The following is a 12,257-nucleotide window of genomic DNA, read 5'->3' as shown; positions in this document are numbered from 1 at the left end:
GGCCACAAACTGCTATGAACAGAACTCTAAAATTCTGTTGTGTGAGTTTAATAGAATTGATTTACCTTGATTTTCTAAAAATGGTGAACTTTTAAAAAGTAGGAGCCATGTGTTTGCCACTTTTTCAGTCATTCAAAATTATTTGTGTGCCTATCGTGGACAAGGCCTAGTACTCATCATTGCAGTTAGAGCTGGGGTCACAATGGGTACTGGAAAGGAGATACTGCCCTGGTCCTGTATTTGTGTCCCTATCTCTGCTCTGTGCATAAGTACTGAATATGTGCTTGTAGAAGTAAATTATGAGCTTGTTCTGTGTTTATAACATTTCTATACTTATCTCTGTGCTTAGAATTTTTTGTGCTTTCTGTACTTGTGCTTTTCTGTACTTGCAGATGATGTAAAGCAAAGCAGAGCTGACACACACACTGTCTTGTGCGTCTAATAATTACAACCAAGGGAAATGCATATTGGATTTTGCTAAAAGGTTTTTATGTCATGTTTTTTTGCTAGGACTTTGTATCTTAAAGTATTAGTCAAAGTCATTTTCTTGGTGCATTTTTGTAGAGTACTTGTTACTGAGTTCAGCTTGTAAGTTGAAAAGGCTGGGTAAAAACCTGTACTCCATTTAGCACAATACATATTTAAGTGAATCAGTGCATGAATTACAAAACCTAACAGTAGATTCAACTATATACATTAAGGAGCATCTGAAAGATTAGTGTCATCAGATGGATTAGAAGATATCTAGGTAAACTAGAAAAATGGTCAAATGTGAGCAAAGCAAGGATAGATAAAAATTCTAGGAGATGGTAGCTGCAGCATTTTGTCTGGTAATCTACCATTTGTACCTAATGAAAATACAGAGATCAATATAGAACTCTTCAAGTCAGTTCTTTACAAATAAAATAATTGATTTGAAAATATTTTACCAATTTTTAAGAACCATGAGTTATATAATTAACTTATCTGATTTTCTTTTGCCATGTATAATATGATTTGGTTTTGATTCATGAACAATTAATAGTTATGTAGTTCAGTTCAGGATATTTCTGATGCATTTGATATATGCCAGATAGTGTCCTGGATACCAGAGAAACTTGTAGAGAAGAGATAAGAGCCTCCCCCTTCAGGAGCTTGGGAAAGACATGTATTTCCCCTCCTAGAGGACCTCAGGGAAAGCAGGATGGTTACCTAGGGACAAGGGCTTTCCATTCAGAGTCTTGAGTCTGCACGTACCCAGGTTCTGTGTCAATACTGAGGATCCGGAGGTCTTCTTTTTGGTAAAGCTTAAATTCAGTATATGTCTTTTTGGAAACTTAATTGCTCCTCTTCTTTGATAAAGGAAGTTGAACTTTATAATTAAATAAACCTGGACTTGAATCTGGACTTTACAGACTTATTTTTCTTGAGTCACCTTCCTTACTTGTAGGATGTGATAACAATTGTAATACTGGGCCCAGCTCTGTGGCGTAGTGGTTAAAGCTGCCACTTGCAGTGCCGGCATCCCATATGGGCACCAGTTTGAGTCCCGGCTGCTCCGCTTCCCATCCAGCTCTCTGGGAAAGCAGTAGAAGATGGCCCAAGTCTTTGGGTCCCTGCATCAGCGTGGGAGACCCAGAGGAAGCTCCTGGCTCCTGGCTTCGGACTGGCGCAGCTCCGGCCATTGCAGCCAATTGGGGAGTGAACCAGTGGATGGAAGACCTCTCTCACTCTCTCTGCCTCTCCTTCTCTCTCTGTGTCTGACTTTCAAGTAAATAAATCTTTTTAAAAAAATTGTAATACTAATCTCATAGAGTTGTTGTAACTAAATGAGATAATATACTCTAAACACCCAGTATACAGTCATATAATTAGAAAACACAAAACACATGTGGTTTCCTTTCCTCTCCTCATTTTACTTTGGCTACTGTGTTTGGGAATTTAAGTGGAGCAAAAGCTAGATTTAAAGAAACATTTATTTATTTATTATTTATTTGAAAGGCAAAGAGACAGAGACAGAGAGCTCTTCCATCCTCTGGTTCAGTCCCTCCAGTGTCCTCTACAGTGGGAGTGGACCAGACTGGACCAGCAGCCAGGAACTCAGTGTAGTCTCCCAGTATGTGGCGGAGATCTGTCCCCTGCTGGGTTCCAGAGTGCGCATTGGCTAGAATCTGGGATTGAGGAGGAGCCAAGATCAGACCAAGGCACCCGGGCACTCCGCTGTGGATATGGGTGTCTCGACTTGCATCTCAACTGCTGCATCAAATGCCTGCTCCTAGTTATCTTTAGATGAGTTATGCCCCACGCAGTTCATAGCACGACCACCCTGAAAGGCTGGAGCTGGCTTCCAGGTGAAACATGAGAATAGCCTTTAAATTGTTAAATGACTTTTGATGTTTACCAGCAAGACTGTATATGAAACAACCATAACGTTAAGACTGTCCTGCTAATAAAATATGTTTCTACTTGTAGAAGCACTTTCATAATGCTTTGGAAAGTTGCTTGAGTTTCTTTTCTCAAACAACTTGCTGCTGGGTCGTGCTGTCACTTCTCTGTGTTTGGCACAGTTCCAAACTAAGAGTGGCTGTGACTAATCTGGTGAATTCTCCTTGTTTTCTTTAGAGCTGAGGAGGCAAAACTGCTCATGTTACCCTCTGTATGATATTTGTTTGCAAATGAAAACTAACCATGTTTTCACCAACTCACTTAGGTCTAAGAGGGTAGTAACGGGTATGGTATTCCTGAAAATACAGTGAATATTACAATTTTTTCTCTATATAACAGGAGTTTTAGCAACTGCAGTTAAATGTGATATTTATATACTTACTCTTTATATGGTTATAGAACCGCCCTGACCTGGACACATTTATTATCATTTTTTAGGCAAAAAATCATGCGAAGCTGGGCCTGAAGGAAGTGAAGAGTAAGCTAAAGCATAAGGTGCGTTCTCCTCTCCTCTTCGTTTTACCTGGATCCTCGTGTTAGTCTGAAGCTTAGGCTTTACAAATCATATGAGTTTTATGTTTTTAGTGACTTTGAAATATGCTTATCCCTTTGTTCAAGAATGTATTTTTCAAAACAGTCCTGCTGGCAACCCTGCCATTCTGTATGCATCCCCTGAATACTCTCTCTACTGTTCGCATGTTTTATCAGAGAATGTGGAGGTCTTCAAAGCTGCTTTAACAGGATGTATGGTTTCATAAAGTTGATTGCCTTGATATCACAATTGAAGTTCTTGCTTCAAGATGGGAAATATTTTTAAAAGATATTTTGTTGTAGAACGAATCCAGAAATGCTATCATTTGCTTTCATAGACTCTTTCTGACAGTGATTATTTTAAATTAAAGAATGTTGCTAATTTACAAAAGACTATGTATGAAAATTTGTGTTTGATTCTAGAAATATTGCAGGCATATAAATATGTATGTGTATACTTATGGGTGTGTTTGAGTTGATTAAGCATTAGATCTCTACAGATTTTATTAACAATTATTATATTTTGAATTTTTTACCTTTAGAGAAAACATACTACTTCAAATTGCCAATGTAGTAATGAAGAGCATATTATCTTCATATAAACTTTATCTCAGTTATTCATAATAATCAAAGATTATTTTGGGGGTGATTAATTCATATTATAGAAAAATGAATCTTCTCTCTACATAGATCCTTTAAACTCAGTATTATTGTTTGCATGCATGTGAGATACTTTGGTAATCAAATAACTGTAGCAATAAAAGGAGTATTTTTAAATAATTATTTGCATATTTTGTCATGTGTAGGAAAATGAGGAAGATTATGGTACCTGTTCTGGTTCTGTGCAGTATACACCAGTTTACACATTACATGGTGAGAAGGGAGAAAACCTACAAAAGCGTAAGCTTGCGCAGGTAAGATCGCTTACCCTTTTTACCTCCACTTTTTAATTATATAATTACAATCAATAATTTTGGACCCAAGTTTTTCCACCTTATAAAAGAAAACCTGCATTTTGGTCAAGGAGAGGAGCCAGTGGAATCTGGAATGCTGTAAGGGGATTGAGAAACTGTGCTCTGGATGTCAGCTTCATCTGAAGTGCTCCCAAATCCATGAATTTTTGAGAGCCGACATGATGCCACGAGTAGAAAATTGCACACCCGACCTCTATGCTGCATCACAGTCCAAGTGCAGGTGCCCTATAAATAAGGTTTAAAATCACCTTCAGGCTATGCATGTTCAGTGTATATGAAACGTAAGTGAACTTCATTTTTAGTCGTGGGCCTATCCCCAAGATACTTCATTATGTATATGCAAATATTCCAAAATCCCAAAGCTCCTGAAATCTGAAATACTTTTGGTACCAGACATTTCAGATAAGGGATACACAATCTGTACCTTAAGTCATGTCCTCATAGAGTTTCTAGTTACAATGAGGGAAGAGAGAATTAAATGTATGATTTTCATAGAGTGTAAACAGCTTGTTGATGAACAAGAAATGTGCAGTTTCCTGTATGACGAAAATAAAATGAAACTCATCCATCCATGGGAATATAACCATTAAAATAGTCTATAGAAATTAGAGGATGAACACAGAACACAGATGCTCCTCAACTTACAATGCATGTAAACTGAAAATATGTCAAAAACGCGTTTAGCACACTGCCCTCCCGAGCGTTCTAACTTTGGCAGCACAGGGCACTGTGTAGTTTTGGTCGCTTGCACTCCAGATCACATGGCTGTCTGGGAACTCTGGTTTCTCGAGGGAATATTGTTCCACATACCACTAACCCTAAAAAAGACCAACATTCAGAATTTAATGCACAGTTTCTACTGAAAGCATATTGCTTTCTCACCATTGTAAAACCAAAGAATTGGGAGTCTGACTGCCGTAAACTGCAGACCTCTGCGTGTCTTTTTCTGCCGTAAACGTTGAAAGCTTATGCTCACTTGCTGATGCTACTCCGAAAGTTGTCCCGGCGGCAGTGTTCAGAAGCATAGCTGTGTGTCTCCAGTTTAGTGCAGTAAGTATGCTTCTGAAGGTTAACAAAGCAAAATATGTGTTTTTCAAATAGTATTTTAAGTCGCCTTAGAAAATTAGCTTTAAAAATGAATTCTTAAGTAGATTATAGTTAAAAAGTGATACAACTGTCAGTAGCTGCAAAGATTCATTTATCATAGGTTTACGGATGACAAAGTTGGTAACTAGAGTGGTAAATCACTTGTGTTAAGTCTCATAGAGTAGCAGAGGACAAAATCTCATCTCCAGTGCTCACCGGGCCTCCCGGCTGGGCAAGCAATGCAGAAACGTCACAATAAAGCGCCTCTGTGTGTCTTTGTTTTAGGCATTCTGTGCTGCTGCAACAGAATGCCTGAGACTGGGTGATTTATAAAGAACAGAACTGTATCTTTCACATATCTAGTGGCTGGGGAGTCTAAGATCAAAGCACTGGCCTCTCTAGCAAGTGCCCTCTTTCTATATCATCCCATGGTGGAAGGCAGAAGGTAGGGAGAATAAGAGAGGACCCAGCTTGCTCTTTTATACCACGAGGGTGGGGCATTCAAGGCCTAATCCCCTCTTTAAAGATCCTATGTCTAGGCCGGCACCAAAGCTCACTAGGCTAATCCTCCGCCTAGCGGCGCCCGCACACCAGGTTCTAGTCCCAGTCGGGGCACCGGATTCTGTCCCGGTTGCCCCTCTTCCAGGCCAGCTCTCTGCTACAGCCCGGGAGTGCAGTGGAGGATGGCCCAAGTGCTTGGGCCCTGCACCCCATGGGAGACCAGGAGAAGCACCTGGCTCCTGCCTTTGGATCAGCGCGATGTGCTGGCAGCAGCGGCCATTGGAGGGTGAACCAACGGCAAAGGAAGACCTTTCACTCTGTCTCTCTCTCTCACTGTCCACTCTGCCTGTCAAAAAAAAAAAAAAAAAAAAAATCCTATGTCTAAGTACTGTTAACAGTTGGAATACGCTTCCAACATGGCTTCTGGAGGGACCCAGGATTCCAACCATTGTGGTATTTAACAGTGGGAAAGCGCCTGTGAAACTGTACAGAAAACTCATTCTGTCATTCAGTACCTACCTACTGGGTGCCAGGCACTTTTCTTGATACCAAGGATTATCTAGAAGGAGAAACAGAAAGTCTCTGCCCTCACTGGACTACTTTGGTAAAATACGCCTCTCTGATGTCCCATGTATTCAGCCAGTGTTTTTATAGGTTAGAATTGCCTCATTATAGCATGGTGGTAATGGTTGATTGTGTGATGTAAACAAGTAAGCCCTTCAATAAAGTAATTATGGCGTGAGTGTAGAAACCTTTTCTGGCCACTGCTGTTAACTGGAGAACATGTGTTAACTTGTAAACTAATGATGGATTTGCCATTGATTTTTCTTTTTTTTTTTCCCTCATAATTAGTTAGGTTCAATTCTTGTCTGTTCTCAAGCTTTAACATCCTAAAAGCTTTTGAAAAATATATATTGTCTTTCTGTTAACACATTTAGCTTATTTATACCACACTGATTAGATTTTATGTGAATAAAATGAGATTTTTGTTGCCTATGAGTACCTTCTTACTTCTGTTACTGTTTCAAACTTTAAGATGAAAAGAAATCATTTAAATCAGAGCAATGCCTTTCATAATGGCAACATTAAGAGAACTAGTTTCAGCTCCTCATATTTTAATTTTTAAATCTATCTTTTCTTTATTATGATGTGGAATTTCTATTATAATTTAGTACCAAATAAATTACTAACTTTTTGTATTAATTACCAGAAACAAAATTTATTTTGTATTGTGTTCAAAGGTATACAACATGATGTTTTGATTTTCATGTATGACATAAAGTTATTACTAAACTCAAGAAAATTAGCATATCCATCACCTCAGAGCTACTTATTTATTTATTTATTTATTTATTGGTGTGGTAAGAGCACCTAAAATCTACTCCTCTAGAAAATTTCCAGAATACAATACAATATTATTAGCTACAGATCCTCTGACAGAGAAAATTTTATTAGGTTACAGAAAACCCTTTGAGATAATAGGTTTCATGCATTGTAACATACTCTGAATTCTTAGGGCCTTCACTTATTACAATATCGTTAATTCTGTTATCTCTATTTGTCAGCGTTTTATGATTTTCAAGTAGATGTGAGAGAAATGATAACTAACAAGAATTGGGAGAAATAGAGTTTATTATATAAAGAATTCTAACATATATTCCTACTTGGTGTATATGAATTTGTTAAACCTGACATATTTAGAATTATGATGCAGATGTTAATAGTATTTCAAAAATAATCTTAAATTTTCAAGGGATAAATATCTGAGCTTCAGGAAATACATATGCCCATTATATATGTTTCTTTCTGTACATGTTTCCCATTATATCAATTGGTATATATATGTATATATGTATTTTAACAGCTGTTTAAATTTAAGAATTTTTTTAAATTTGAAAGCAGGAACACATACCTACAAACAGGCAGAGACAAAGATCTCCCATCTGCTGGTTCACTCCCCAAATGCCAGCAAAAGCCAGCAAAAGCCAGGGCTGTGATGCACAGAAGGTGGAAACAGGGAACTCCATCTAGGTCTCCCACTTTGGGGGCAGGGACCGAACTGTTTGAGCCTGCTGCTTCCCAGGGTGGGTATTAGTAGTAAGCTGGAATCAGGAATAAAGCTGAGATTCCAATCCAGGCATTCTGATGGGGGGTGCAGGTCTCCCAAGTGGCATTCTAACCAGTATGCCAGATACCCATCCAACAGCTAAAATTTTTAAGGTTCAAATGTTCAATAATTTTTACCTCATAATATTTATCTATAATTTAATATTTTGATTGTTTTCTTATGCATGTTTTGAAAGACAAAGAAAGACATTGGCTCATTCACTTAAATGGCTGTGATAGCAAGGTCGGGGTCAGAGCCAGGGACTGGCGCCTCAATCCAGGTCTTCCATGTGAGTGGCAGGAACCCAAGTACTTGAGCCATCACTGTGTCCTCTCAGGGTCTTCATTGGCAGGAAGCTGGAAGCAGAAGTTGGAGCTGGGAATTGAATCCAAGTGCCCTGAGGTGGGGCATTCATGTCTTAACTGTTAGGCTAAATGCCTACCCACTGTTTCCGCTAAATGAATTTGATCATTTTATTTTCAGCTCACATCTATACTTATCAAAGAGTTAAATTTTTAGCCCTCTCACAATTGTTTTTCCTGCTCCTTCTGCCTTTGAATTTTATGCACTGCAAGGCTCCTAGAAACCATGCTTTATCTCAATACTAATTTTACTTCTTTGAGCTGATAGTTATATTGCTCTGAAATGAAAGCCAGTTTGTGGCCAGCAGCATATTAGTAAAACCAGAGCATGCAGTATTCAAATTGAATTGTCATCTAGTCCTTGATTTGAATTATCTACTTACTTTTGTAGTGATTTATGGTATTAGCAAACTCACATAAATTAAATAATAATTTAGGATATTTAGCATGAGGATACAGGTATTTCTTGGAACATCTGAATACTAAAATGTATGTAGGCCTCTCATAAGATTGGAAGAAAAATCAGAGGAGAGCATCACCTTCTTTCTCCTCCCCTCCCTTCCCACCTCGCCTTTTCTCCTCTCCCTGTCCCCCTTCCCTCTTCTCTCTCTGTCCCTCTCCTTCTCTCTCCTCTCCCTGTCCATCTCATTCTCTTCCTCTCCCCTCTCCCTGTCCTCCCCTCCTCTCCCTTCTCCCTCTCCCTCTCCTTCCCCTTCTGTCTTCCTCTCTACCCCAGCTCCTCTATCAGCACCTGAGTGATTTCTTGTTTATTCTTTGTGCATTCTGTAGACTGGTTTTCTCTGTTTCTCTGTGCCCTGATAGACCTTTTGTAGGCTTCCAGTTGAAGCAGGTACTATAAATGGACAATTCATTTGAAAATCTAATTACTTGGGAAGAATACAGTTGGTTCCCTTGGACCAGAGCTTATCCTTGGTTCAGTGAACTCCAACTGGAGCAGCAGGGGGAGAACCACATTACCGAGGACACTGGGATGGCAGTCAAGTGAGAAGAGTGAGCAAGGGAAGCAGTTCTCAGAGAAGAGGCTTCAGGGACCATGACAGTGTCTCATACCAACTACTTCCCATTGCCTTATGATGCTATTTGTGAAAAAATCATCTTTGCAAAAACCCCCCAAAAAATCTATAGTTGTGATTTCCTAAAGGATTGGTCTTTGCCAATAAATCTGAAACTTGGTAAATTTATGATTATCATTAGTTCCCACATGAGAGTTGAGCCATTTAACACAAGTTTTAAAAAAGGGTACAATCCACAGTTTGCATGTTGCACAAAGAAATCAGGAGGGATCGGCCACTGGCTACCACCTTTTCTCTGCAGTCTGATAATGAAGAAATAGCCTTGATTCACTTTCTGCAGAGAATCCAGTTCCATTGATTCAATTGAATATAATCTGTTATGTTATGGAAGAGAGAAAGTTGATACTGGAGGCAGGAACATTACTATTTTTTGCTATTTACCAAATTAGTGAGTCCTCTTACCCCCAGTTCTCCAAATATGAACATATTAAGATTTTCAATTAAATATCTAAGTATTTCTAGAAGTTGTAAGATGTGGTTAAAGTCAGAATCAATAAATATTTAGGGAAATTATTGATTCATAATTTGGCCATTTACAAAAGAATCATAGACAAAGATTAAGCTTTGTTAGGTAATACTTAAGGCAGAGAGAAAGTAAGTGTAATAAGAAGTTGTTAAGCCCACTCCCTTGCTTAACAGTCAAAACAAGGTTTTCTTTTGTTTTTGTGTTGAGGTCACTCAGAAGTTGCCCACTTTAGGAAGTGAGGTAGAGCCTGTGTGTGCACAGGTGAATATGACGTCCTGTGAGTTCACATTCTGGTTGAGGTCCCCAGTAGAGACAGCCAATAGAGGCAAAGATCTCTGTTTTAGGGGAAAAAAGTTGGGGTTTTTGTTTTTGGTCTCTTTTATGTAGTTTTTATTATTCAGAATGATCAGATTCATTATTCTCTCCATCCAGCATGGTTTGGTTTCCTCAGTGTTGACCAAGCTTGCACGGGGGAGTTGAATCAGCAATAAATAAATAAATAGGTAGATAGATAGATAAGTAAGTAAAATGTGTAAAATACACTCATTTCTTCCTTCTGTAAAGCTCATGAAAATGGAAGAGTCACCTCAGTTTTTCAGCATAAATGTGCCAAGAGGAGCCTTGTTCTAGGTCCCATCAACCATCTGATTCATCAGATAAGCAAATTCTCCTAAAAGAGTCGCCATGTGGTAAATTTAATTACCTGGAAGCAGTGTTCTGTAGGGGCCTTGGAACTTGCTGACCAGGTGATTCACGCGCTCTTACTACCAGTTGCCAACCTCAAGGTTTATGGAATTGAACTTATGAAAGGGTACTGGAGGAAGCCTTGGAGTACCTAGGGAAGATGGACAGTTTTCGGGACAGCCGGCTGTGTGTGTGTGTGTGTGTGTGTGTGAGAGAGAGAGAGAGAGAGAGAGAGAGAGAGAGAGAGAGAGAGAATTATGTGGCTCATTTTAAACTCTCAGCAATCCAATCGTTATCCCTATTTTTCAGATTTAGAAACAGTGAACCTAACGATTAAGAAATATTCCCAGTGTTCTACAGGTATTAAATAGAGCAGGACTTCAGAGGCCAATGGACTGACTCCAGATCTTGGGTCCCCATGCAGTACTGCCCAGCCTTTGCATAGGGTGGTATGCTTGGGAAGGCGGGGGAGTCAGAGACAAGGCTGTGGAGGGCACAGCCAGGCACAACTTGACTTGGAAAAGACATCAACAGTCAACATGGAGCCAAACAAAATATCCCCAGACCTTGCTTTCCACATTTGTAAAATGGCAATAACAATACGTGTCATTTTCCTAGGACGCTGTTGGCTTCAGAGATAAAACATGTGTAAAACATAATAGCACAGTTGGTGGCTCTTCATTTGTATGTATACATACTGCTTGGGCTCCATGTGTGTGTTTTTATAAAAGACTTATTTATTTATTTATTTATTTATTTCAAAGGCAGAATTATAGAGAGGTTGAGAGAGAGAGAGAGAGAGAGAGAAAGAGATAAAGATCTTCCATCTGCTGGGTCACTCCCCAGATGGCCACAACAGTCAGAGCTGCGCTGATCCAAAGCCAGGAGCCAGAAGCTTCTTCCAGATCTCCCATGTGGGTGCAGGGTCCCAAACACTTGGGCCATCTTCTATTGCTTTCCCAGGCCACAGCAGAGAGCTGGATCGGATGTGAAGCAGCTGGGACTCGCCCCGACGCCCATATGGGATGTTGGCACTGCACATGGTGGCTTTGCCGGCTATGCCACAGCACCGATCCCTCCATGTGTCTTTTAACAATGGCACCATCTGACTTTCTTTTGTCCTGACTCTAAAGCAACAGAGAGCCCCCAACTTATCCTGGTTCACTTTAAGTAGGGGTGACTGTAGATCTCAGTATATGATTTGAAAAGAAATATGCACCTTACTGTACTGAGAAATCTCTTAGTTATAGGCTCATAAGACCTTGAGAATGTCATTTTATTGTCAGTAAAATGGTCTGAGTAAAGAATGTGAACTGTTCTCTTGCCATCCTAATCCATTTGATTAGTGCATTTCAGAAGTGAATCTCAGCTGTGTAAAGAACGTCACATTTCCAGTTTCCACCTAGACTTGTCAAAGAAAGACTTTATTTTCATCTGATTTTTAAAAATGAAAATGGTTTATGCTAATTTGAATTCTAGGAATTTTAAAAGTAAGGTTTTATAATCTGGGTACTACTGGAAATTTTTAAAAAGGTCTAAATGTGTTTTGTTTTAAGCCCGTGTCCCATTGCTTAGCTTATTTTTGTAATAGATTGTGAACCTGCAGTCCACCCCCAGCAAATAGCAATTTGTGTGCTGGTGTGCTAATTAGTATGGTTACTTCCCGTTTTGTTGATGAGGCTTAAATAAATGTCAAGGGGACAGCCATGAAGATCTCCCAATTAGGCTTCACATTTGTAAAACCCAACCCTGTTCCCTTTTGTGTGGAGATGACAGTTCCAACAGCAGCCCCAGCCTAACAGGACTCCAGGGAAAGGATTCTCCTCTGGTTTTATTGAAAACAGGGATGGTTGGGTCCAGAGAGAATACTGCCACTGGTCATGGTGCAAAGCAGCTTTAATCCTGACCACATCCTTAGCTTCTTTCATCAGTTTTACTGTAGAAATGAAGACTTAAGTGAACAATATTTCGACTCCTAAGTCTGCCATCTGAACTTATGTTTAAAAATATTTACTTGTAAACATTTAT

At 39.3% G+C, this 12,257-nt stretch overlaps 1 protein-coding gene across 18 annotated transcripts in view; it reads left to right on the top strand.

The window, feature by feature from the left end:
- DENND1B (DENN domain containing 1B) overlaps window positions 1-12,257 on the top strand; it is a 303,159-nt gene that overhangs the window by 266,177 nt on the left and 24,725 nt on the right. For all 18 annotated transcript variants that reach the window (XM_070055062.2, XM_070055061.2, XM_051820442.3 and 15 more), the window contains 2 exons: window positions 2,863-2,919; window positions 3,762-3,869. In XM_070055062.2, coding sequence (XP_069911163.2) covers window positions 2,863-2,919; window positions 3,762-3,869 — 165 coding nt within the window. The remainder of the gene's footprint in view (window positions 1-2,862; window positions 2,920-3,761; window positions 3,870-12,257) is intronic.

This window comes from Oryctolagus cuniculus, chromosome 13, assembly GCF_051225735.1.
Source record: "Oryctolagus cuniculus isolate XC-2025 breed Fujian yellow rabbit chromosome 13, ASM5122573v1, whole genome shotgun sequence".
Taxonomy (NCBI): Eukaryota; Metazoa; Chordata; class Mammalia; order Lagomorpha; family Leporidae; genus Oryctolagus; species Oryctolagus cuniculus.
The sequence above is the reverse complement of the archived record's forward strand: the minus strand, read 5'-3'. Positions and strand labels throughout refer to the sequence as shown.